General features: G+C 59.3%; 1 protein-coding gene across 1 annotated transcript; it reads left to right on the top strand.

Moving 5' to 3' along the window:
- The first annotated feature begins 1152 nt into the window (after positions 1–1152).
- On the top strand, positions 1153–18675 carry COL1A1 (collagen type I alpha 1 chain). Its single transcript, XM_047707724.1, has 51 exons — positions 1153–1383; positions 2919–3113; positions 3208–3242; positions 3344–3379; positions 3476–3577; positions 4631–4702; positions 4967–5011; positions 5177–5230; positions 5430–5483; positions 5994–6047; positions 6168–6221; positions 6474–6527; positions 6621–6665; positions 6784–6837; positions 6953–6997; positions 7165–7218; positions 7481–7579; positions 7669–7713; positions 7810–7908; positions 8042–8095; positions 8235–8342; positions 8422–8475; positions 8755–8853; positions 9023–9076; positions 9165–9263; positions 9871–9924; positions 10115–10168; positions 10273–10326; positions 10428–10481; positions 10927–10971; positions 11064–11162; positions 11441–11548; positions 11991–12098; positions 12297–12350; positions 12523–12576; positions 12810–12917; positions 13006–13059; positions 13188–13241; positions 13393–13554; positions 13641–13748; positions 13866–13973; positions 14080–14133; positions 14225–14332; positions 14729–14782; positions 14898–15005; positions 15312–15365; positions 15659–15766; positions 15862–16144; positions 16259–16449; positions 16768–17010; positions 17129–18675. The coding sequence occupies exons 1-51, from the start codon at positions 1293–1295 to the stop codon at positions 17273–17275; spliced, it is 4383 nt and encodes a 1460-aa protein (XP_047563680.1). The 5' UTR covers positions 1153–1292; the 3' UTR covers positions 17276–18675.
- The last annotated feature ends 6470 nt before the right edge of the window (positions 18676–25145 follow it).

The raw sequence follows: 25145 nt of genomic DNA, 5'->3' as shown, positions 1-25145 counted from the left end.
GAGAGCAATGCCCTGGATTTTTAAGAAAGAGGTGGGGCAGCAGGGAACATCTTCTAAAATCAGGTCACTGAACCTTCCCTGCAATTCCATCCCAGACCCCCAAAGGCAAACCTCCCCCTGACACCCAAATTCCCCCATATGCCCCAACCTTGAGTCCAGGTACAACCAGCTGCTCCCTGCAGCTCTCAGAAGGAGACTCTGTGGGATATGAGGGTCTCAGACAGGCCCTGGCCACCGCCCAGGGCCTACCCTCACACAAGACCCTTTTCTAGGTCACTGGTGACTACAGTGCTCCTGTGCAACCTCACTAGCCTGGGGCGGGGGGTGGAGGGAAGAGTCCCAGCAGCTTCCCATCACCACTCTGCTGCCCTATCACTTACCCCCCAAGCTTCCTTCTGGAGAGATCACACAGTTACATTTCTCACGCAGTGTCTCAACCTCCCTACCTCATCTCTCTCAGTCCCACCTTGGGTTTGGGGGAGAGCATCTGAGTCCATCTTGGATCCTCAAGCAAGGCAGAATTGATGTCCTCAAAATAAATCCCCTCTTGCCAACAACCCCCACCCAAGTATCTCATTCCTAATGTCTGCAAAGGAAACTCTAACTTCTTCTCGAAACATGTCTAAGCTCCCCGCCACACCAGAAGACACCCCTAAACAGGAACATCTTTTCAATTCTCTGGTTCTTCTCTGTTTTAGAGGAGAACCCAGCCCCTTCATACCCATCCCTTAGTTCTGGCCAAGGATGTCAGTAGGGTGAATGAGAGAGACATGGCCAAGACTACCCTCTCCAGACCACTGGAATCCTCCCCTTCCAGCTCCCCAGGTCCAGTTCCTCCCGATGGGGGAGCCCCAGGAAGAAAGCCCAAGGGGCCCACTACCCACTCTCTAGCCCACCCTATACTGGGGACCTAGCAGCACCTCAGCAGCAGCATCTCTGGCCCAGGCTGGGCTGGGGGGCTGGGGAGGCAGAGTTGCGAAGGGGGGAGATGTGCGGTGGACTCCCTTCCCTTCCCTCCTCCTCCCCCTCTCCCTTCCAACTCCCAAATTGGGGGCCGGGCCAGGCAGCTCTGATTGGCTGGGGGACGGGCCGCCGGCTCCCCCTCTCCCAGGGGCAGAGTTCCTCCCTGCTCTCCATCAGGATGGTATAAAAGGGGCCCGGGCCAGTCGTCGGAGCAGACGGGAGTTTCTCCTCGGGGTTGGAGCAGGAGGCACGCGGAGTGTGAGGCCACGCATGAGCGGACGCTAACCCCCACCCCAGCCGCAAAGAGTCTACATGTCTAGGGTCTAGACATGTTCAGCTTTGTGGACCTCCGGCTCCTGCTCCTCTTAGCGGCCACCGCCCTCCTGACGCACGGCCAAGAGGAGGGCCAAGAAGAAGACAGTAAGTCCCAAACTTTGGGGGAGTCCAAGGGTACTTGGTATCTTGCCCTGCGCTCGGTCCCGGCGGTCTGCGACTTAAACTGAGACTCGGGATGCTCCGGAGACTCGGATGGCAGGAAGATGGGGAGGGCTCTTCCTGCGCGCTGTGGGAGAGAAGGCAGTGCACCCTGGGTGGGGGCTGTAGATGAACGCCCGCGGGTGGTGAGAGCGGAGGATGGAGCGCCGCGGGAGTTGACACAGGAGGGAGTCCTGAGCGAGCGCTGTGGAGTACCACGGGGGAAATGTGGGGTCTGGGCGCCGGGGAAGGGGAAAGTACGTCGAAGATGGGACGGGGGCGCTGTGCTGGGAGTTTGGAACCCAAGATGTGAAAGCGATCGGGAAGGCTGTGGGATGATTCATAAGGAAAGATTGTTTGCCCTCTCTGCAGGCTAGACAGTGTTCCTGGGGCCGCGGGGGTGCTGGGCTGAGGGGGGAGGGGGCGCGGAGAGTGGGCGGGTTGGAGGATGAGAAACTTTGGCGCGTACTCGGCAGGGCGGGGTCCTTGCGCCCTCTGCTGATCCACACTGAGCCCCGCGCCTCCCCGTCCAGCGCTTCCCCGCGCAGGAACTGTATTGAGCGGACGGGCGTTATTGCCGGTTGTGGACCCCACCTCTAGTCCTGGAAAATAAAGCTGGGGACCGGGTAGCCTCAGTCTCTAAAAGAAGTGGCCCGTCCCAGGAAATTGCTTAGTGTTGCCCGCCACCTAGTGGCGGTCTGAGTAGACGCTCGCGCGGTGGGCGTGGTTAGCTAATTTCTTTAACTGTTCGCGGACTTTTTGGTTCTTTGGCTAAGGCGTGACCCAGAGACCCTGGTTAGCTTTAGGAAAGAGGGGTTGTCCCGAGAGAGGGCTTTTGAGATGTCTGGGTGCTGGAGGTTAGGGTATATCCTACTTTGGGGGTACTATACAAGACCCTGGGCGGGACCTCAGGCCAATAGGCCCCGCCCCATCCCCCTAGCCCCGCCCAGGCGATCCCACCTGCCCTGGGATGGGGCGGAATGGGGGCTGGACCTCTCTTCTCTCCTCCTACCGGTCCCCCCCCCCCCGCCCCGACCCCACCCCACCCCACCCCCGTCTCCACCCATACCACGCCCCCGCTGGATGGGGCCCCTCCTGGTCTCTCTCCTCCCCACTCCCCCACCTCCCCACCCTCTCCCAATGGCTTTTTTATTTCACTTGGCTTCAGCGCCGACGGGCTGGGGTTGGAGTTGGAAGCAACTCCGGCCTAAAGCTTTGTTTAAATTCCTGAGAACTGGAAAGAGTTATAGCCGCCTTGGCCAGGCGCCTCGGCCCTGTCACTGGCCCTGATGAGGAGCAGATGAGCTTTTAAGGATTTAGGGAAAGGAGGGGGGACGGGAAGGAGGAGGCGGGAAATGGAAAATCTAAAAGTGTCCTTACGACCGACGGGAGAGGCTACGGGTAGAGCTGGGGTCCCTGGAGCCCCGAGGTGGGGGGCCTCGAGCGCCGCTGACAGCCCCTCCTTTCCCCTCTTGCCCCAGTCCCACCAGTCACCTGCGTACAGAACGGCCTCAGGTACTATGACCGAGACGTATGGAAACCCGAGGCCTGCCGGATCTGTGTCTGCGACAACGGCAACGTGTTGTGCGATGACGTGATCTGCGACGAAACCAAGAGCTGTCCCGGCGCCCAAGTCCCCCCGGGCGAGTGCTGCCCCGTCTGCCCCGACGGCGAGGGTACGGCTCGGGGGGCCTGGGGATGGGGGATGGCGGGGCCGCCGGGAGCACCCGGTGCAGACCCCGCCGCTCACCTGCGTCTCTTCTCCCCTAGCGTCACCTACGGACCAAGAAACCGCAGGAGTCGAGGTAATCCTCTGCCCTCGACTTTTGCCACCCGCCCGAGGGTCTTCAAGCGCCTCCCGTCTCTAACCCGGCTTCTTTTGTTTCTTCTCTCCCCACCCCCATAGGGACCCAAGGGAGACACTGGTCCCCGAGGTCCAAGGGTAAGTAAGCGTGGCCTTCGCTCGGCTGTAGGAGTTGCAAGTGGGTGTGGCTCCAGGCCGGCGCTCACCGCCGCCCCCCCTCCCCTCCTGCTGCAGGGACCTGCCGGCCCCCCTGGCCGAGATGGCATCCCCGGACAGCCTGGACTTCCCGGACCCCCCGGACCTCCCGGACCCCCCGGACCCCCTGGCCTCGGAGGAGTAAGTGAAGACTCAAGACAGTCCGGGCAGGCCCTATGTGCTCCACTCACCTCCTGTTCTTTTTCTTTTCTTTTTCTTTCTTTCTTTCTTTCTTTTTTTTTTTTTTTGTGGGTTTTTTGGCAGATGGCACACTTTATACTTTGAAATGATTTCAAACTTAGAGAAAAGTTTCAAGACTAATGCCAAGAATTCTCACATACACTTCACAGTTTGTCACATTTGCTTTATCAGTCTCTATGTATACATATAACTGTCGCTATTTTTCCTTCTGAACCATTTGTGCTTGAGTTGGTGGATGTCATGTCCTTTTGCTCCTAAATACTTTAGTGTGTCTTTCCTGAGAACAAGGACTTTCTCTTACGTGACCATTGCACAATGATTACATTCCAAAATTCTAACATTGGTACAGAACTATTATCTAACCTACGGCCCCTGTCCAAATTTCAACAACATCCCAATAATGCCCTTTCTTGCAGCTTTCCCCCTGATCCAGGATCATGAATTGCACTTAACTGTCGCGTGTCTTCAGTTTCCTTTACTCTGGAACATTCCTCGGACTTTCTTTGTCTTGCACGACCTTGAAATTTTTTTAAGAAGCCAGTTGCTTGGTAGAGGCTAACTGTTTTTATGACTGTCCCTCAATTTGGGTTGGCCAGATGTATCCTCATAATTAGAGTGGGACTCTGCATTTAAAATAAAAGGTTTTTATATATTTATTTGACAGAGAGAGACACAGTGAGAGAGGGAACACAAGCAGGGGGAGTGGGAGAGGGAGAAGCAGGCGTCCCACTGAGTAGGGAGCCCGATGCGGAGCTCGAACCCAAGACCCTGGGATCATGACCTGAGTTGAAGGCAGACGCTTAACGACTGAGCCACCCAGATGCCCCCGGGCCCTGCATTTTTGGCAGGACTGTCTCACAAGGGATGTTGTTGTCCTTCTTAGTGCATCACATCAGGAGGCACATGTCAATATTCCGTTCTCAGTGACATCTTTCACCTTCCAACTCACTGATTTCTCATACACTCTCTCTTGTTTTTTTTTTTTTTTTCTAGAACTTTGCTCCCCAGATGTCTTATGGCTATGATGAGAAATCAACTGGAGGAATCTCCGTGCCTGGCCCCATGGTGAGCCACTGGGGGGGCAGAGATGACAGAAGAGGAGTCCGTGGGGATCCAGAGGGGATGGGCCAGTGGTGGCTTATGGGGGTGGCATAGATAACTTAGGAAGTCAAGACGACCATTGAAACCAGAAGTCCAGAGAGGATGCAAGACAGCTGGGTGGTCCCAACAAGAACCACTGGGAAATGGCAAGACCACACCCACATTGCTCTTCCCTACGGAGATATCATTATGACCTCTCTCTCTATCTTTTTGTTTTTCCTTCTGTAGGGTCCTTCTGGTCCTCGTGGTCTCCCTGGCCCCCCTGGCGCACCTGTGAGTATCCAGGATGTCATCATGTGCCATCCTGGGCTTCAGTCTTTAGAAGGGAGGATTGGGATGAGGGTAGCAAAAGGTGCTCTGAGAGATCGATTAGTGATCTGGGGAAAGACTGGTAGGGATCTGTCCTTCTAACTGAATCCCTCTTTCCTTCTTCTCCAGGGTCCCCAAGGTTTCCAAGGCCCCCCTGGTGAGCCCGGCGAGCCTGGAGCCTCAGTAAGTGCCCCCCCAACTTGCACCCTATACAAACCCACACTCCCTCTACAAATACATGGATTCTCCCATTGAAGGACTCCTCCACCACTGTCGTCTGAGCTCTTCCCTACTTCCTCCTTTCAATCCCTGCCTTCCCATTTTTTTTAAATTTCCCCCTTATCCTGGCTATTCTAATCACCTTTCTTCCTGTTTCCTCTAGGGTCCCATGGGTCCCCGCGGTCCCCCTGGTCCCCCTGGCAAGAACGGAGATGATGTAAGTATTCCAGGCGAGAAGATCCCATGTAGTCCCCAACACCTCCATGGGTTAGGTCCCTGTAATCTCCACCCCAGTGCCGCACCTCCTTTGGGGGTGATGCTCAAAGAGTGGAAGCCAAGTTCTCCCTGATGCATGGGACTGCCCTTGAAAAATGACCTTCAGCCCTTGTGGGATGTCTCCCCATCTTCCCAGTGGAGGACTGGCCCTCCCGACTCTCCAACCACCTTAAAAGCATTCCTCATCCACATCCCTCGGGGTGAACAACTTCCTTAGGCTTAATTATCTTAGATTTGCCCTCCATATATAGAAATAAACAGAAATACCTTCGGAGGGACTCAAAATTCACGAAACAAGGATTTTACAGTAGATATAAGCTGAGCTCCAAATTCAAAGATAAGATTCTAGGCTCCTCAACCTGACCTTCAACAATACCAAGAAAACTCAGACCTCCCACACTTTCCTGGCCCACGGGTGCATGGGCACGATGGTCTTTTCTCTCCCTTTCAGGGTGAAGCTGGAAAGCCTGGTCGTCCTGGTGAGCGTGGCCCTCCTGGACCTCAGGTGAGCTGGAATGCGTGGCTGGCCGTGGGCTTCTCTACAGGTGGGCTTCCCTTGGGAGCTGGGGCCTCAGTGTCATCTTCTAATGTCCCTACCTTTCTCCTCCTTTTCTCTTCTCTCCAGGGTGCTCGTGGATTGCCTGGAACAGCTGGCCTTCCTGGAATGAAGGGACACAGAGTAAGTCTCCTTTGAGCCACTGGGTGGCAGCTACAGAAATCCTAAGGGATAGGGAGTAGGATTCCGAAAGAACTCCCCTCCACTGGGAAAGAAATCTCAATGAAGAGATTGGGTGAGTTCTTGGCCCATTTGGTGTTTAGTCTAGCGCAGAGACAGAGCCCGTGGGGACCCCCTAAGGCACCTTCTCAGGTCAGAGTGGGGGCCAAGGTTCCCTTCCATCGGTACTCACCTTGGCCCTTCTTCCTATCTTAGGGTTTCAGTGGTTTAGATGGTGCCAAGGGAGATGCTGGTCCTGCTGGTCCCAAGGTAAGAAGATGCCCAAATGTCCTGGGCCTCCCCTCCCCCCCCCCCAGCTCACACCGTGTGAACGAATTCCTAACTTTATTCTCTGTTCTCTAGGGCGAGCCTGGTAGTCCTGGTGAAAATGGAGCTCCTGGTCAGATGGTGAGTGTGTCCAGTTCTAGAAGGAAGAGAGGGTGCAGGGTATAGGGGCCAAGATGAGATTTGGCGGGGGAAGGGTGTGTCTCCCACCTCATGTGGCTTTTCTGGCTTTTGTCGTCAGGGCCCCCGTGGTCTGCCTGGTGAGAGAGGTCGCCCCGGAGCCCCCGGTCCTGCTGTAAGTACTCCTGGCCCCCTGGGGCACACCTGGGCCCTGGCAGGGGATTCCTGACCAGTTACAGGGACTGGCCTGTGCTCAGCGCCGGTAACTGGGGCTCCCCTCTCTCCGGCAGGGTGCTCGTGGAAACGATGGTGCTACTGGGGCTGCTGGACCCCCCGTGAGTGTGACCTCTGGACCTCGGTGCCTGGGAGTGGGGAGGGCTCTTGGTGTCAGCTCTTGGGGTGGGGGCGGCATGGGGCTCAGAATCCCAGGACCTCTGCTGTCCCCGGCTGTGACTTGCAGCTACCACCTTCCTTCTTGCTGACATTTCCATTTCATTCACAGGGTCCCACTGGCCCCGCTGGTCCTCCTGGCTTCCCTGGTGCTGTTGGTGCTAAGGTGAGCCCTCTGCCTTCTTCTGAGCGCGGGTCCCACAGGCCAAGGTGGGGGGTGTCTCCCCGCTCTCCAAACCAGAGGGACCAGAGAAGCCTATCCCCTTTGTCCTGGGATCCCCTTCTCTGATATGGGAGTCCTGATTCTTGGTCTTCCTGTCCCTTCCCTACACACACACACACACACACACACACACACACACACACACATCCAAAGGGGAGCTGGGCTTCCAGGTTGGCTCCTGACCTGTCCTTTTTGTCCCATCCAGGGTGAAGCTGGTCCCCAAGGAGCCCGAGGCTCTGAGGGTCCCCAGGGTGTGCGTGGTGAGCCCGGCCCCCCTGGGCCTGCTGGTGCTGCTGGTCCTGCTGTGAGTGTCGCCTCCTCAGCGCCCTGGGGCCTCCCTCCAAGTTCCCGGTCTTGGCCTGTCCCTCACCCGCTTCTCTCTCTGTGCCACAGGGAAACCCTGGTGCTGACGGACAGCCTGGTGCTAAAGGTGCTAATGTAAGTGACCCAGGGGTCTCAGAGCCACCCCCGTGGCCCCCTCCTTCAGACCCCCTGCCCTGTGCTCCTGGGCTCAACCTCTTCTGTCTCCCACAGGGCGCTCCTGGCATTGCTGGTGCTCCCGGCTTCCCCGGTGCCCGAGGCCCCTCTGGACCCCAGGGCCCCAGCGGTCCTCCTGGTCCCAAGGGTAACAGCGTAAGTATCCCTCTGCCAGTGAGTCCTGCCCCATGCGCTGGCTCCGGTGTGGCCCTCTCTGCGGGAGCAGAAGGATCCAGGCCAGTTGTGGACCCCAGACTCTTGCCTCATCCTTTTCTCCTCCCTCGTGCAGGGTGAACCTGGTGCTCCCGGCAACAAAGGAGACACTGGCGCCAAGGGAGAGCCCGTAAGTGTCCCTGCACGTGGGCCTGTCTGCCCTGGGAAGCCCTGGAGGGAGACCCCGGGAAGGGATGGGAACCCAGGGGCGAGATGGCACCCGATCTGCCCCTCACTGCTGGCCGCCCCCTGGTCTCTGCCCTCTCCAGGGACCCACTGGTATTCAAGGACCCCCTGGCCCCGCTGGGGAAGAAGGAAAGAGAGGAGCCCGAGGTGAACCTGGACCCACTGGCCTGCCTGGACCCCCTGGCGAGCGTGTAAGTGTCCCCCTCTTTGCCCCCAGCGCCAACCTGGTGCCCCCATGTTGGAGCTCACTGGCTTCTTCTCCTCCTGCAGGGTGGACCTGGTAGCCGCGGTTTCCCTGGTGCAGATGGTGTTGCTGGTCCCAAGGTAACGTCCCTTCATGGCTGGGGTGCGCCCTGCTGTGCCATGGGCATTACCTTCCTCTCCCCCGTGTAGTCGCCTCCCACCTCCAGCCCCGGTCAATACTGCTCCGTGCGGCTGCAGGCTCTCCATGCCGGACTTCACCCTAACCTTCCCCCTGCCCCAGTGCCCCTCAGAGCAACCCCACCCTGCCCCCCCCCCCACCCCGGGAGGAGTAAGACGCTGGGCCACGGTAAAGAAGCCCAGACCTAAGACCCTGATTGTCCCTATGACTCCCCCAACCAGGGTCCTGCTGGTGAACGTGGTTCCCCCGGCCCCGCTGGCCCCAAAGGTTCTCCTGGTGAAGCTGGTCGCCCTGGTGAAGCTGGTCTGCCCGGTGCCAAGGTGAGCCCTGACCCCTGTGTCGGACTTATCCCAGGACCCTGCTAGACCCGTGTGGGGTCTGAAATGAGGTGCCCTGGAGCAGGACCACGGGTCTGCCTCCTGAGGTGCCCCCTCCTCTCCTCTGTCCCCCTTCTCCCCACCTGGCTCACACCTGTCTGCTGCCCCCTAGGGTCTGACTGGAAGTCCCGGCAGCCCCGGTCCCGACGGCAAAACCGGCCCCCCTGTGAGTATCGCTCCCCCCAGGGCCCCTTCCACCCTCCCAACCACCCACCCTCCGACTTCACTTCTGGTTCTGTGCCTTCTGTCCTTAGGGTCCTGCTGGTCAAGATGGTCGCCCCGGACCCCCAGGCCCCCCTGGTGCCCGTGGTCAGGCTGGAGTGATGGGCTTCCCTGGGCCTAAAGGTGCTGCTGTGAGTATTCATTGAGGAACGTTCCAGAGACAGGGACAGGCACTCCTGGAAGTCCTGGAGTCCCTGGAGGGCGCCAGTCCTAGCTTTGCCACTGACTTGCTGTGTGGCCTCAGGCCACTCACTGCCCCTCTCTGGGGCTCAGGCTCCCTATCCAAAAAATGAGACCTCTCTTAGCTCTACTCCCATTGCTCTCTCCTTGGAAAAAAGTCTTGTTGGAGCAGCCCCCCCCCACACACACACACAGGGATAGAATGGGCCTTTTTAATGCTTGTCACCCCTACATCTATCTGGGTGGGCTCTTTGAGGTTGTAAAGGAGGTACCAGAGGAGATGAAAGCCCTTTGCAGCTCGGGTCACCATAGGCATATGGTGGCAAGAAGGAAGGGAGAGGGTGGGGACAGCAGCCTGCAGGGACAGGTGGTCTGGGGAGAGAGGGTTCAGGAAGATACAAAGGAACCAGCAATAACATCCTGCAAAGCGTTTCCCCAGGACCAGGGCTGGGAGAAAAGAAAACCCCTTTAAAAAGGTCCCTCAGGGTAAACCAAAAGGACCCAAGAGGCCTGGTTTCCCACCTAAGCCCTGCTGACTCTGACTCTGTTTCCCTGCAGGGAGAGCCTGGCAAGGCTGGAGAGCGAGGCGTGCCTGGTCCCCCTGGTGCTGTTGTAAGTAGCTCCCCATGCTCCCTGTCCCCTCACTGCCCCTGCTTGTGATACATCCCCTCCCTGCAGAAGAGGTACAGAAGGCCGCAGCCTCTCACCAGGCCAGCAGGGGTCCCCCGTGGGGGTCTGCTCTGTCCTTGTCCCCCCCCACCGCCTCCTCCCCAACCCTGAGTCCTTTGTTCTCTCCCCACAGGGTCCTGCTGGCAAAGATGGAGAAGCCGGAGCTCAGGGAGCCCCTGGCCCTGCCGTAAGTGTCCCGGGCAGGCAGCCTAGGGAGGGGGTGCAGTGGACACACCCCGCCCCCCTTTTCACTGGGCCCTTCCAGGGACCACAGCGTTCTTTCTGTGACAGGGCCCTGCTGGTGAGAGAGGTGAACAAGGTCCCGCTGGCTCCCCTGGATTCCAGGTGAGGCCTGCCTGGCAGGGGGTGAAGGTCTGGGGTCCCCCGTGTTCTTTTCCAGATTCTAATCCCACCTGCCTCCTGCCCCCCTCATTTCCCATCTACAGGGTCTCCCTGGCCCCGCTGGTCCTCCTGGGGAAGCTGGCAAACCCGGCGAACAGGTGAGAGGTAGCGGGCGGCCAGAGAGGTGGGGAACACAGGGTGTTTAGAGGAAGAGACCAGCCCACCTCCCTGCACAGATAACCAGCAGCTAGAGGGATCCAGGTTAGACTCCCTGCAGGACTTCCCGGAAGCAAGGCACGGAACACCTGCCTGATAAGATCTGGACGGGACTACATGGCTGCTGGTCCGGATGATTTTTTTTTTTTTTTTTTTTTTTTGAGCTGTGGGGCTCACTCTGACTTTTCCCTCAGCCCAGAGTTTGGGGAGGGGGCTGTCTCTGACACCACCCCAGGAGGATGAGAGGGCTAAGCCCAGTTCAGTGCAAAGAAGGGGTTGGTCTCCAATGACAGACCCCAACGGCCGGCCCCCAGGACATCAAGAACGCTCTCCAGTGGGGAGGTCTGAGGTGGGGTTGGCTCACTCTCTGTCCTCCCTCCCCCTCAGGGTGTTCCTGGCGATCTTGGTGCCCCCGGCCCCTCTGGAGCACGAGTAAGTAGAGCTCCTGGCTGTTCCTGCCTGAATGCCTTGCTCTTGGCCCTGTCTCAGGAGCAGCCATCATGCGCCCCATCCTTCTCTTCCAGGGCGAGAGAGGTTTCCCCGGTGAACGTGGCGTGCAAGGACCTCCCGGCCCCGCAGGTCCCCGGGGAGCCAATGGTGCCCCTGGCAATGATGGTGCTAAGGTGAGGGCAACAGAGGGACCAGGTCCAGCCCCTTCTGAGGCAGGGGCGGGTGCCTGGTTGTGGCCAAAGCCCCCTAGATATGAGGGAGGGGTGGCAGGGGGACAGGACGGAGTAGGGTCCGTGTGCAGCCCGAAGTTCTGGGCTAGGAGTCTTTCCTCTTAGCTAGTGCTTATCTTTATCCTGGGCACCGAGACCAGGAGGTATTAAGAGGCTGCACAGGGCTGTGACCCACTCCTGGGACCCCATGCCTCATACCAGTCCTCTTGCTTGTCCCCTAGGGTGATGCTGGTGCCCCTGGAGCCCCAGGTAGCCAGGGCGCTCCTGGCCTTCAGGGAATGCCTGGTGAACGAGGTGCAGCTGGTCTTCCTGGTCCTAAGGGTGACAGAGTAAGTTAAGCCCCCTCCCCTGAGCCGTGCGGGGCTCCCATCTCTGTCTCCCTCTGCTTGGGACACTCCAGCCTCTCTCTCTACCCTCCCTGGGCTCTTTCCCTCATCTCCTTAATCCTCTCTTCTTCCCCTCTGGCCTTGTTGCTGATAAACCCTCTACCAGCCTATCCAGGCTCTTCCCACCCCACGAATCACCATGGTAACGGGAGTAAGGGTGACCTGAGGGATGGCGTTATTCATCCTTCTACACAAGGCATGGGCCTCTTGCCCTAAGTTCCACCACAGCCCCCAAGCAGGCACCTTTTGCTCTGAAAGATCTTGAGTCCCAAGCACAGCCCGGGGTAGGGCAGAGCTGGGGAGGGGTCCCAGACACCAGGAGGACATTCCAGGTCACCTCCCTGTCCGCCTCCACTGCAAGTCTCAGGCTTTCCTCTGTCTTTAGGGTGATGCTGGTCCCAAAGGTGCTGACGGTTCTCCCGGCAAAGATGGTGTCCGTGGTCTGACTGGCCCCATTGGTCCTCCTGGCCCCGCTGGTGCCCCTGGTGACAAGGTGAGGAGGCCCCCACTGTCCCCCCTAACACACAGGTTCCCCAGCAAGCCTGGGCACCGCTCCCAGGGAGAGGCAGTTCCCGCCATTCTGAGCTGGAGACCTGAACGTGGGAAGACCAGAAGACAGGGGAGGCTCTCCTGGGCTCGTCTGTTGGGGTACTTCCTTCCCTGACCTGAGCCTCTTGTCCCTCCCTCTCAGGGTGAAGCAGGTCCTAGCGGCCCTGCTGGTCCTACTGGAGCTCGTGGCGCCCCCGTAAGTACAGAAGACCCACACTCTGCCCCAGGCTTTGTACTTCCTGCCTCCTCCTCCTCCTTCCCTCTCACCTGCTCTGGGCCCTGGGGAATGCTCCTCGGGCTGTCTTCCCCTCCAGCTCTGCCCCACCCCAGCCCAGGACCCCACTCCAATCTGCCTCCTTTTCTTCTAGGGAGACCGCGGTGAGCCTGGTCCCCCTGGTCCTGCTGGCTTCGCTGGCCCCCCTGTGAGTACCAAGACCCCCACCATTTTCTGTCCCCACACTGGGACACGGGACCTTGGGAGACTGCATAAGGACAGAGGCGTGGGCCAGAGTCAGGGAAGGAGGGCGGGGAGGGATTCTTGTCCCATTCTTCCTGGAGTGGCTGCCCTTCCCCAGCCCCATGGAGGCCCCTGATGGGCCAGCGCTGCCGCTGCCGCAGCCCCCTCCTCCACTCACCGCCCTCCCTCCTTCCCCAGGGTGCTGATGGCCAACCCGGTGCTAAAGGCGAACCCGGTGATGCTGGTGCTAAAGGCGACGCCGGTCCCCCAGGCCCCGCTGGCCCCACTGGCCCCCCTGGCCCCATTGTGAGTATCTCACCCTCTCGACCCTGAGCCGCAGGTGGACCTGGGGCTGGGACCGGCCCGGTCTTAATGGCTCTGTGCTGTCCTCCAGGGTAACGTTGGTGCTCCTGGACCCAAAGGTGCTCGGGGCAGTGCTGGTCCCCCTGTGAGTACCTCACTTTGCTTCTCTGCTGGGGCTCCTGCCTAACTGTGTGCGGGGGGAGGGGTGGCCAGGCCAGCCTGGGGCAGGGGTGGTGGTGTTCTCCCTCTGACCTCTCTGTCCTCCTCTGCCAGGGTGCTACCGGTTTCCCTGGTGCTGCTGGCCGAGTCGGTCCCCCCGGCCCCTCTGTAAGTACTGTGGTGGAGACTTCAACGCTCTGCGGGTGGGGGGGGGGCAGGGGTGAGGGGCACAGGGAAGGGGAGGGGCTGGACCCCTCTGAGGCCTCCGCTGGGCTCCAGAAGCCACTGGAACCTGACAGCTCTTCTTCTCCCTGCCCAGGGAAATGCTGGACCCCCTGGCCCTCCCGGCCCCGCTGGCAAAGAAGGCGGCAAAGGTCCCCGTGGTGAGACTGGCCCCGCTGGACGTCCCGGTGAAGTCGGGCCCCCCGGTCCCCCCGGCCCTGCTGGCGAGAAAGGATCCCCTGGTGCCGACGGACCAGCTGTAAGTGCGCCCTCCCGAGGGGTCCCGAGCGGGGGCGTACTCCCCGGCCCTGGCAAGGCACCTCACCTTCGTCTCTCTGCACCCAGGGTGCTCCTGGCACTCCCGGACCTCAAGGCATCGCTGGACAGCGTGGTGTGGTCGGCCTGCCCGGTCAGCGAGGAGAGAGAGGCTTCCCCGGTCTCCCCGGCCCCTCTGTGAGTGCCCCCTCCCCTCAGGGCACCCCGAGAAGAACCATCCCTGGGGCTGCAGCCTTGGAGGCCGAGGGCCCTTCCTCTACCCTGTCTCTGGCCTGACTCTCTCTTCTCCTCCAGGGTGAACCTGGCAAACAAGGTCCTTCTGGAGCCAGTGGTGAGCGTGGCCCCCCTGGACCCATGGGCCCCCCTGGATTGGCTGGACCCCCTGGCGAGTCTGGACGCGAGGTGAGCCATTGCCGGCCCTGTGCCAGTGCCCTCCGTGAGGCCACTTTGGCCTTGGCCTGCGCCTCCCTTCCCCCGCTGATGCTCACACCTCCCCCTCTCTCTGCAGGGATCTCCTGGTGCTGAAGGCTCCCCTGGACGAGATGGTTCTCCTGGCCCCAAGGTAAGACGTCTGTGCGCCAGGCACCTGCTGCTCCCCCGCCCCAGCCTATTAGCTGGGACTGACTCCCTGTCCCCTCCTCTGCCGCTCTCAGGGTGACCGTGGTGAGACCGGCCCTGCTGGACCCCCCGGTGCTCCCGGTGCTCCTGGTGCCCCCGGCCCCGTGGGCCCTGCTGGCAAGAATGGTGACCGTGGTGAGACTGTAAGTAGCTGGACTCCGGCCTGTCGTCTTGGGCCAGGGACTCTCCGGGCCGGCCTGCAGGCCTGCAGATGCACATCTGACTTCCCCGAGGCTGGGGGAGGACAGCGGGTCTTACAAAACGTCGGGGTCCCTGGCCATCCTGAAAACCCGAGCCATGGCTCAGCCTCAAGGCGCCCCTCTCCCAGATAGACCGTCGCCTCCCCTGGGGAAGGGGGTTTGGCCCCAGGAGCTTGCCCCATGTCGCGCAAAGCTAAATTCCCTTGAAGGTTCATCTGGGGCTCAGGAAGGACGGACATGGTAGGAAAGGATGTGAAGAAGGACAGACGTGGCCGCGGGGTGGTTTCATCCCACAGCTCAGGCTGTAGTAGGATCTGATGTACTCTCTGCTCTCCCCAGGGTCCTGCTGGTCCTGCTGGTCCCATCGGCCCTGTTGGAGCTCGTGGTCCCACTGTAAGTGCCTGGCTCTGGCCCTCGTATCCTGGGTACCTGGCCCAGATGTGGCGTTATGTCCCACTCGGTGCTAATGAACCTTCCACCTGACAGCCTGTTCCCTCTTCTCTTCTAGGGACCCCAAGGTCCCCGTGGTGACAAGGGTGAGACAGGCGAACAGGGTGACAGAGGCATAAAGGGTCACCGTGGCTTCTCTGGTCTCCAGGGTCCTCCTGGTCCTCCCGTGAGTATACTTAGCACCCTGCAGCCCCCAGCTGTCATTGAGCTGTTATACAATGGGGGGGGGGTGTTGCCTCAGTTTCCCCTCTGGATAATCATTCTCATTCCTCCCTAGCAGGGACCGGGGTGTAAAGATTTATGGACATTGCCAAGGGGCTTCTGGGAGGATGAGGGACACAAAGAGGGGGTAGAGGGGGTCTTAGCCTGTGGACACCTTGGGATTAGATATCCAGAATAATGGGGCAGGGGGCAGGTTGCTGGCCACGTTTGACGCACGTGGGGTCTTACTGCCTTTGCCTCTGTCCTTCAGGGCTCTCCTGGTGAACAAGGTCCTTCTGGAGCTTCTGGTCCTGCTGGTCCCCGAGTAAGTCGTGCCTCTATCTACCTTCCCTTGCTGGGGCCCAAGCCCAGGCTCACTTCGGGGTCCCCAGTCTGGGACACAGGTGTCCTTATCTCTCTGTAGAAGGGTCTGGGGGCAGAGGTTGGGAGGAGGGAAGAAGAATCCCAGACGATCTCTCCTGAGAGATCTGGGCAAGAATGAACGAGGAGGCTGTGGAGGCCGAGCCAGGCCGGGAGGGCAGTGGGCTTCTCTGCAGAGCTGGGCTGGTGGTCCTGTGCTTTTGAGCAGAATTCCTCCAACCATCTTCCCCTTCATAGGGTCCCCCTGGCTCTGCCGGCTCTCCTGGCAAAGACGGACTCAACGGTCTCCCAGGCCCCATCGGCCCCCCCGGTCCTCGCGGTCGCACTGGTGATGCTGGTCCTGTTGTACGTAGCCTCCCCCACCCCCTCAGCCCCCGTGGCCCTCAGCCCCAAGGGCGCTTGGACCCTGGTAATCCCGGCTCTCCTCCCTCTCTGTGCAGGGTCCCCCCGGCCCTCCTGGACCCCCTGGTCCCCCTGGTCCTCCCAGCGGCGGTTTCGACTTCAGCTTCCTGCCCCAGCCACCTCAAGAGAAGGCTCACGATGGCGGCCGCTACTACCGGGCTGATGACGCCAATGTGGTCCGTGACCGTGACCTCGAGGTGGACACCACCCTCAAGAGCCTGAGCCAGCAGATCGAGAACATCCGGAGCCCTGAAGGAAGCCGCAAGAACCCAGCCCGCACCTGCCGTGACCTCAAGATGTGCCACTCTGACTGGAAGAGCGGTGAGGGCCGCCTCCTCCCGCCGTGACCGCGCGGAGCCCCAAGGGGCCCAGATGCCCACGGGTGCCCCACCGCCCATACCTCCCCTGACTCCGTCTTGCTCCGTCCCATCACAGGAGAATACTGGATTGACCCCAACCAAGGATGCAACCTCGATGCCATCAAGGTCTTCTGCAACATGGAGACAGGTGAGACCTGCGTGTACCCCACTCAGCCCCAGGTGGCCCAGAAGAACTGGTACATCAGCAAGAACCCCAAGGAAAAGAGGCATGTCTGGTACGGCGAGAGCATGACCGACGGATTCCAGGTGCGTGCGCTGGTCCTGGAGCCGCTCTCCCAAGATGGGGCTGGCCCAGGGCTCAGAAGGGTCAGGAGGGGAGGTCCTGGGTGGACTAGACTCCTGATAAGGGGGATGGACACTGCTGGGCTGGGAGGCAGGAGTCCTGGGTCCTTGATCCTGGCTCAGACATGGGGTGCCCACGGTTGAGCAAGGGTTGCTACTTCTGGACGGGAGAAGGGTGCTCCGGGATGCTCTCAGAGGACTCCAGGGAGCGAGGGAGGCCGGGACTAGAGGCTCCAGCGTGCTCACTCACTTGCTTCTCCCCGCTACCCCCTTTCCCCCCAGTTCGAGTATGGTGGCCAGGGCTCCGATCCTGCCGATGTGGCCATCCAGCTGACGTTCCTGCGCCTGATGTCCACCGAGGCTTCCCAGAACATCACCTACCACTGCAAGAACAGCGTGGCCTACATGGACCAGCAGACCGGCAACCTCAAGAAGGCCCTGCTGCTCCAGGGCTCCAACGAGATCGAGATCAGGGCCGAGGGCAACAGCCGCTTCACCTACAGCGTCACCTACGACGGTTGCACGGTGAGTCCCGGGCCAGGCCCCTGTCTAGGCTCCAGCTTTCCTGGCAGGCCATACCGGCCCTCACTCCACAGCTCCCACCCGGTGACGCCCCTCTCCCGTTGTCTCCCCTTCACCCCAGAGTCACACCGGAGCCTGGGGCAAGACAGTGATCGAATACAAAACCACCAAGACCTCCCGCTTGCCCATCATCGATGTGGCACCATTGGACGTTGGCGCCCCAGACCAGGAATTCGGCATGGATATTGGCCCTGTCTGCTTCCTGTAAACTCCCTCCCACCCAACCTGGCTCCCTCCCACCCAACCCACTCACCCCTGACCCTGGAAACAGACAAACAACCCAAACTGAACCCCCCAAAAAGCCAAAAAACGGGAGACAATTTCACATGGACTTTGGAAAATATTTTTTTCCTTTGCATTCATCTCTCAAACTTAGTTTTTATCTTTGACCAACTGAACATGACCAAAAACCAAAAGCGCATTCAACCTTAACCAAAAAAAAAAAAAGAATAAATAAATAACTTTTTAAAAAAAGGAAGCTTGGTCCACTTGCTTGAAGACCCATATGGGGGTAAGTCCTCTTCTGCCCGTTGGGCTTATCGTACCCCAACACTGCCCTTTCTGCTCCTTTCTCCATCCCTCCTTGGGGCCTCCCCTTCACTGCTCCCCAAGTCTAAGTCTCCCCGAAAGACACAGGAAACAATGCATTGTCTGCCCAGCAACCAAAGGCAACGCTAAAACACCCAAGTGACCCCCACACTCCCAGCCCACTCCCCTCACCCAGCACCCCCAAGCCCTGGGGGGAACCTGAGGTTCTCACACTGCCAAAGAAGCCTCACCATCTGGCCTCCCCGTGGCTCCTGCTACAGTCCACTCTTCGTGTTCGAGGGGGCGTGCTGGGGGACCCACGGGCCCCTCGCTGCCTGCCGGGTTTGGAGGAAAGTCAGGAGGGGCCACGACAAAGCGGAAGGAAACATCGGATTCATTCAGGGACACGTGTCAATCCCCCGTGCGACAGGGCTGGGTGGGAGAGACTGCTCTGTTCCTTGTGTAATTGTGTTGCTGAAGGACTACCTCTTCTTGTCTCCGTGTGTCACCGGGACAACTACGTGGGGGCGGGAGTAGGGGCGGGGCGGAAGGGGCTCCCCATTTTATATCAAAGGTGCTACATCTCTGTGACGGGGTAGGGCGGGGAAAGGATTCACTGGTGCTAGGGAAGTCAAGGCCCCCCACCCCCAGGCCAGCAAATGTTCCTTTTTTGTTCAAAGTCTTTTTTTATTCTTTGGTTGTTTTTGTTTTGTTTTTGTTTTTTTTTTCCTTGCGGATGGGGAATCGTGAATTTTCTAAAGGTGCTACTTAACTTGGGGGGAGAGAGTGTCGCAGCTCAGCTCGGTGCTCCCTTCCCCCCCCTCTCCGCCCCCCTGGCCGCCTCTCTCTCCACCTCTCTCTCTCTGAAACCCGCTCCTCAGCGGCTCCCCATCCTCTCGGCCTCTCTGTCCTGTGTCCTCTCTCTGGGTTTCAGAGCACAACTTCCCAAAGCACAAAGCAGTTTTTCCCCCAAGGGGTGGGAGGAAGCAAGACTCTGTACCTATTTTGTATGTGTATAATAATTTGAGATGTTTTTAATTATTTTGATTGCTGGAATAAAGCATGTGGAAATGACCCAAACATACCTGCAGTGGCCTCCTGATTTCCTGCCTCGGAGTCTAGGGTTGGGGACGGGGAGCCTGGGGTGGGGGGCTTGCTTTGGCAGGGGTGGGGGGGTGCGGAGCTCTCCTGTTTTTGAGCCTTCCCTCTCCTCTTTTTCTAGCACCATCTGCAGTGGCTTCCCCACTTCCTCTTGCCTTTCTTATGCCTAAACGCTTTCCTCCTCGCTCATGTAGTCCTCCCAGACTGTCTCCCAAATGTCCTTCTTCCTTAGGATGCCACACGCACCCTAGCAACCCTTAGCAAGAGCGCACATGCCTCGCTTCAGCTCCTGGGCTGCCCAAACCTCAGGCATCAACACCATCAACTCCGCTCTCCGCGGGTGGGGGCACCCTGCAGGGCTGGGGGTGCAGAGGGTTGGGGAGCACTGTGGGAAGCACTGCGGGGGTGGGGAGGGGGGCACTGGTGAGGACTCCCTGGGAACCCCTTCCTCAAGGCCTCTGCCCTGAGGACCCAGAGGAGAGGAAGGGCTCTGGCTCTCTGGACCCAGGGAAGGAGGGAGGGAGCCTCCCTAGGACCCTCAGAGAGCTGCAGTCAAGGCACAGATAGGGAGCTGTTCTGCTGGTGACAGGCCCTGACCCCCCTGGGAGCTACCAGTTCCCTCTTGGCCTCCTAAGTCCCCGGGATCCGGGTGGCCTGGCAGGTCCTTTTGCCCAGCCTCTGCCTCCTGCCCATGCCTGATCCTTTTTAAAAAATTCTTGCTTCCTCTGCCTCCTTCTCCTTCCCTTCCCTTCTCTCTCTCCCTCTGCCTGCCCCTTCCCCCTGCCTGCCTAAGAACCTGTGGTCCCTGGAGGGAAGGTGACTGGTCAGATCCCCAATCCCAGGGAAGAGGAACAGCCCTGAGCAGTCACTGGGACACAGAGGTCTCCAGAATTCTGGAGCAGGCCAGGTACCCAGAGACCTGGAGACAGGGAGAAGCTGAAGCATTGCCCCCACCCACCCACCCAAGGTCTGGGGGCCTAAACCCTCCAGGGAAGGAAAGGAGCACCCCCCCCCCCGCCCCGTGCTTCCCTCAGGTCTCAGAGAGATGGAGTCTAAGAGGCCACTGGCAGCCTTGCTAATGCCATTGCTGTCATTAGGTGGTCATGATGACTAATTGTGCCTTTTAATAATTCATTGTTAGCACTTCTACCACAATCTGGACAGTGTAGAAAGGGAATTAGTCTTGCGCAGTTAAGAAATTATGACATGTAAATGAGGTTTTCTTCATAGGCAGCTTACCCGACCTGCATGGTGATGGATGGGTGATGCCTTGGTCACCCCCGGCTACCCTGGCCTCCAGCATCCTCCCCCCGCCAATCCGGGGGCAACCAAGGCTCTACCTGGCTGTTACCCACCTGTCCCATCTCCCTGTCCCTCTCTTGCCACACCTATCACACCAGCCAGAAAGGGTGACCACAGCTCCCACGTATGTACCACACTTTCCAGAACATCCAGACCTTTCTTTACACCTCTTCCTCTGCCTGAACTGACAGCTCAGCGCCCCCCACTCCCAGACATGTGTCCCCTCGTTCCCCCCGCCGTCTCCCCCCGTTATGCTCTTCAGGTCCAGCGGGTCGGACTAAGGCCAGAGGCCAGGCTTAGAAACTGGGGAGATTAAAGTGAGAAGGGGGTGAGGTGGCAAGGGGGAGCCTTCTAGGCCGCTGTGGATAGGAGCGAGAGGAAGAGCAATGAAAACCAGCCCCCTTGGGGGAGAGGCAGCTGTGGAAGGCTCAAGGCCAGTGCCTTCTGCACCCTCAAAGCGCACTCTCTCCGGGGGTCTCATTAGCATGGCCGCTAGCCACACGTGACTTAGGGGCACTTGACACATGGGTGGTGCCCCCTGGAGAACTCAGCTTTACTTTGTATTTAACAGTGATTAATTTTAAAGCTGTAAGCGGCTAGTGGCCACCGCGTCGGGCATCTCCAGACAAACAAGGGACTATGCCCCTCACTAGGTGGGCACAATCTACACACGGGGACGCGAGTGCATGCGTCTGAGGGCATACGAGGTAACGCCATGTGGCAGGGCTGTGCCGGGCAGCTCGGATCCTGTGGTTACGAGGCAGAATGTGGTTTCAGTGTGTGTGCAGGACAGGAGGGGAGGGGGACAAAGGGGCCTTTGTGCCACACTCCCGACTCAAGCCCTCCTCTCCGCTGACATCACAGCTGCCCTAAATAGAGCTGCCGGGACCCGCTCCCCCAGGCCCCTGCTGCCCCCCGCGTCATGGCACAGGGCCGGCCGCCGCTCCCACCGCCGCTCCAAGGACTTTCCTTTGTCTTTTCTGTGAGGAGCCACATTCCTAAGGTTGATTTCTTGGTCAATTGCAGATGGAACATTCTAGAAAAGAAGGAGGTTTCATTTGGATTTTATATTTTTTGCTGCTCTCTCAGCATCCTGGGTCTCTTCTGTGGTATGAGCCCATCTCCTGGCAGGATTTTTTTCCTGACTGAAATGTGGCAGATTTCCCCTCCTCTCTGGGGTCATCTCTTTACCCCTCAGCTGCCCTGGTGCCTCCAAGACTTTCCTGGATGGACATGGGTGAGGTTGAGGAGGGGAGAGGTAGTTGGGGCAGCAGGGAGCCCGCCTAGCTGGAGTGTGGGAGCCTCAGGCAAGGGGGGCACGTAGGGTTGTGCGGTGAGCAGGAGAAGAAATGTGGGGCTGCTCTCGAAACCGGAACCCCCAGGGGAAGGTTGCTAGGGGCTATGAGTGTGGGAGGCTGTGTGAGTGGGTGGGGGGGGGTGCCGCCCACACGTCCCTGTATCCCACTCTCTGCGGCCCGTCCACCCATAAACAAACGGGGCTGTGTTCAAAGGGCCCCACACACGTGCGGGTGTGCTGGGGTTGATTGGTGGGGAGGGGGTGGTCTGTGAGTGTGAGGACTGCTCCCCCACACACCTGGCAGAGAAGGAGATGGAAAGGGTCTAGCAGTAGGGACCTGTGTCTGCATAGGGGCGACAGAGGGCATAGGAAGGCCTGCAGGGGAACAGGGATGGCTGATCAGGGAAGAGTTGGGGAAAAACCAGGAGAGGCTGTGTGTGGGGAGAGACCACAGACCTAAAGTGTCAGGATCCGCAGAGGCCAAGTGCTCTTGGGAGCACTTGTCTCCGTCCCCTTCCTGGTATGCTCTCCAGAGGGTACCAAGTAGAGCTGAGAGATGTCCATGGGCCAGGGGGCAAGTCCTGGGAAGAAGGATGGCCCTGGTCTAGCAGGGTAATCAGACCCTTCTGCACATGGAGACTTCAAAGACTTCGCCCAGCACGTGCACGCGCAGAAAGGCCCGGAGGGAGGTGAGTTTCATGCACGCCGATGCGGGAGACTGGGGTTTTCTCTGCCTAAGGCCATGGGAGGAAGAGGAAGATGGGGTGGGATGGGGACCAAAGCACATTGTAGAACAAGGAGGCCACATATTCACGTTCTAGGTGACTTCACTGCTGTGGGGCAGACCTCCGGCCCCCCCACAATTCCTTCAGGCTTTGGGAAACTCACGCCTGCACAGAGGTTTGGTGCAAACAGGTATTCTGGAGAAAGCGAGGAAAGGGGCTGGGTTCTGGGTTTGGGTTGATCTGGAGTGGAGATAAAGGAAGAGCCGTGAACCCAGCACTGCCCAGGAAAAACAGTATGTTCGCCACAGATGTAATTTTACATTTCAGCTATATTAAGGCAATAAAAAGAAACAAGCGAAGTTAATTTTAATAACATGTTTTATTTAACCTAGTATACCCCAAAATATCATTTCACTGGCCAGCTGACCGACACTGGGAAGCATGGGCATTTCAGCCTCCACCCCCAACCTAGAGGCAGAGCATGAACCCTTCACAGGGCACAGAATGTAAACGGAGCTTACTTAAGCTGGACCTCATGGGGCGAGGGGACCCCACGGGCCTCTCTGTTTTGGCTGTGCTCACAGGAGGTTTCATGTGTAATAATGTCTCCTTTTTTGGGAGCGGCCAGATGCCGGGCATTTGTCTGGGGCTCACAAATTCTCCCAACAGCCCTAGGCAATTACGATTAATGTCTTATGAGCAAACGAACTGTCAGAGCCACGATTCGAGTTCTGCTTGCTCTGAGCCCAAACCCCAACAAACCCACGCTGCAAATGCTGTGTGTGTGTGTGCAGAACTGGGGAGACACAGGCCCTGTGAGGACTAAGGCCAGCTGTAGGTAGGACCCTGTGTTTCCCTCCGGCAGACATCCTTCTCCCAGACTGAGGGAATGTCTAGAGTCAGGCCACGGTGGGGCCCTGTTGAGGGTGACGGCAGAGGCCCCATGCACTGGGTCCCGGAGCAGTGTTGGCCGTGGGACTGGAGGAGCTGAGGATGAAAAGCAGGGCATGGAGCTGCATCTCAGGGTGGTGGGGGCTGGAGGGCCATGGTGGCTGGTCTTCCATGACTGTGGAGGGTTGGGCGTGACTGCGGGGGGACCTTGCCCCTCGGGGAGGACAGAGGTGCTGAGTACAGCCGTGCCTTTCTCGCGTGCTGCCAGGGGCCCCTTGGGTGCACACGCGTGTGTGCCCAGGCACGGCTCGGCGTCCTCCGCAGTCACGCCATCCTTCCAGCTACTTGTCTGGGCCACTTCCTCCCAGGCCGGCGGCCAGGCTCCCGTGTGCTCCTCAGAGCCAAGATCTCAAGGCAAAGCTGGGCAGCGGAGGGAAGCGAGGGTCCGGGAAGACTCCCAGCCCTGGCCGGGGCAGGAGCAGGAGCGCAGAGACCAGGAGAGGGCAGCCCCTTCCTGGAGGGGGCAGGGATGGAGAAGGGCACCCCGGAGAGCAGGCTAGTGGCTCAGAGCCTCCAGCACAGGCCAACTCCGTGCAACTCCAGGTCTCCAGGTTTCAGCCAGATGAGGGGCCTCGAGGCAAAGGAGGAAATGAAGAGACAGAGACACAGTCCCGTTAGAGGCCCCGTGTGGGTGGGGGGTGGCCACCCCAACAGGCACTCTCAGTCCAAAACGTCTACCGAGCACCTGCCCTGTGCCAGCACTGAGCCTCTGCCTGCCTCCACAGATGCTTATGGGACAACTAACTAACTAACTAACTAGGGGGTATGGGATGCCCAGCAGGCAGGGCAACGTGAATGTAATGGTAGAAGCACTAGCATTGGCCTTGCCCACCCCCATGGCCCAGAGAAGAGGAATAGCTTCCTTAAGAGCTCTGAGCACACCCAGACCTGGGCACCCCTTCAGGACATCTTTCCTGAGCACCCACTGTGCACAGGTGCTGCCCGCCTCTGCAGAGGGGTCCCTTAGAACCCTGCTCTTTTGGAGCTTCTATCTAGGGTGGGAAGCCAGACTGGAACAGGGCACGAAGGAGGTGCGGGGGGCCCTGGAAGCAGGGGGGGCTGTTGGGAGCTTTCTGAGGGCTCCCCCTTGGACAGTGACCAAAACGGCAGTGGGGGGGAGTTATGTGGATGGCGGGGGAGAGGGTGGGGGATCCCAGCAGAGGGAAGGGCAGGGGCAAAGGCCCAGAAGCAGGAGCGGGCTATGAGGCAGAACGTCTGCAGTGCCGTGTGAAGGGTAGACATGAGCTCAGAGGGCTGGGCAGAGCCAGCATGTCCGGTCAGGAGCGCGGATCTTACTCTCAGTGTGACCAGAAGGCGTTGGAGAATCAAAAGCTGGGGGGCGCAATGCCCTGATCTTTCTTCTGAAAGGGTGGGCCGGGCTCCTGCTGGATTGAGGCTGGAGGGCAGAAGGGACGGGGCTCCACGGGGAGGCCATTGCAGGGGCCCAGAGGCGAGACCCTGGGGCTGCACCAGGATCAGAGTGGAGGCCACAAGAAGTGGATGGATTCGGACATACTGGAAGGTGGGGATTCGGGGGAATGAGAGAAAGGGGAGGGGTCCCAGGGGGCACTCACCACCCCCTTGCTAGTACATTTTGGAACACCTGGACACAGTATTCAGAAACTTAGCCATCCTCAGGGACCCTTGGCCCTGGAGGCACCACCATGGTGTTGGCCCTCCTCATCAGCCCCAAGCCTGGGGCCATGCGAGCCCCCCCCCCACTGCCCCCTGGGGGAAAGGAGAAGGATCCACCCACATCCCAGGCCAGTGGGTGGATCCCAAGCCTGGTGGGTCAAACTCAAAAAGGGATTTCAAGATCACCATGGAGGATGTTTGGATTTTCTTGGGAGTTGCCACCCAGATCCAGGGGCCCGAGACGTAGGCCATAAGTCCCTGCTCCTCTGCCACCCCTCCTTTATCTGGGTCCCCTCTTGGGCCTGATCTCTGGCTTGGCCTCCTAAGACAGTGGTCAGACATGAGACCAGGTGTGGCTCAAGGCGGCAGTGGGCAGGGGCCCAGCTGGTCTGGTGTGGTTGGAGCCATCCGGGAGAAAGCAGCTCAGGCCTCGTCCTAGCCAGCTGAGCTCTCCAGGGCCAGGCTGGTGACACTCTGCTCAACAAGGGCGACAGGTCATGCCATGTCCCCTAACTTCTGCCCAGACCCTGGAGAAGCCC

Source organism: Lutra lutra, chromosome 16 (genome assembly GCF_902655055.1).
Source record: "Lutra lutra chromosome 16, mLutLut1.2, whole genome shotgun sequence".
Taxonomy (NCBI): domain Eukaryota; kingdom Metazoa; phylum Chordata; class Mammalia; order Carnivora; family Mustelidae; genus Lutra; species Lutra lutra.
The sequence above is the reverse complement of the archived record's forward strand: the minus strand, read 5'-3'. Positions and strand labels throughout refer to the sequence as shown.

What these genes read in the sequence shown, in the direction of transcription:
- COL1A1 (XM_047707724.1), top strand. Translation starts at nt 1,293, where the DNA reads ATGTTCAGCTTTGTGGACCTCCGGCTCCTGCTCCTCTTAGCGGCCACC. An exon ending in TCTCCGTGCCTGGCCCCATG is followed by an intron (nt 4,703 to 4,966) that starts GTGAGCCACTGG and finishes TTCCTTCTGTAG; the next exon opens with GGTCCTTCTGGTCCTCGTGG. An exon ending in CTGGTCCCCCTGGTGCTGTT is followed by an intron (nt 9,925 to 10,114) that starts GTAAGTAGCTCC and finishes CTCTCCCCACAG; the next exon opens with GGTCCTGCTGGCAAAGATGG.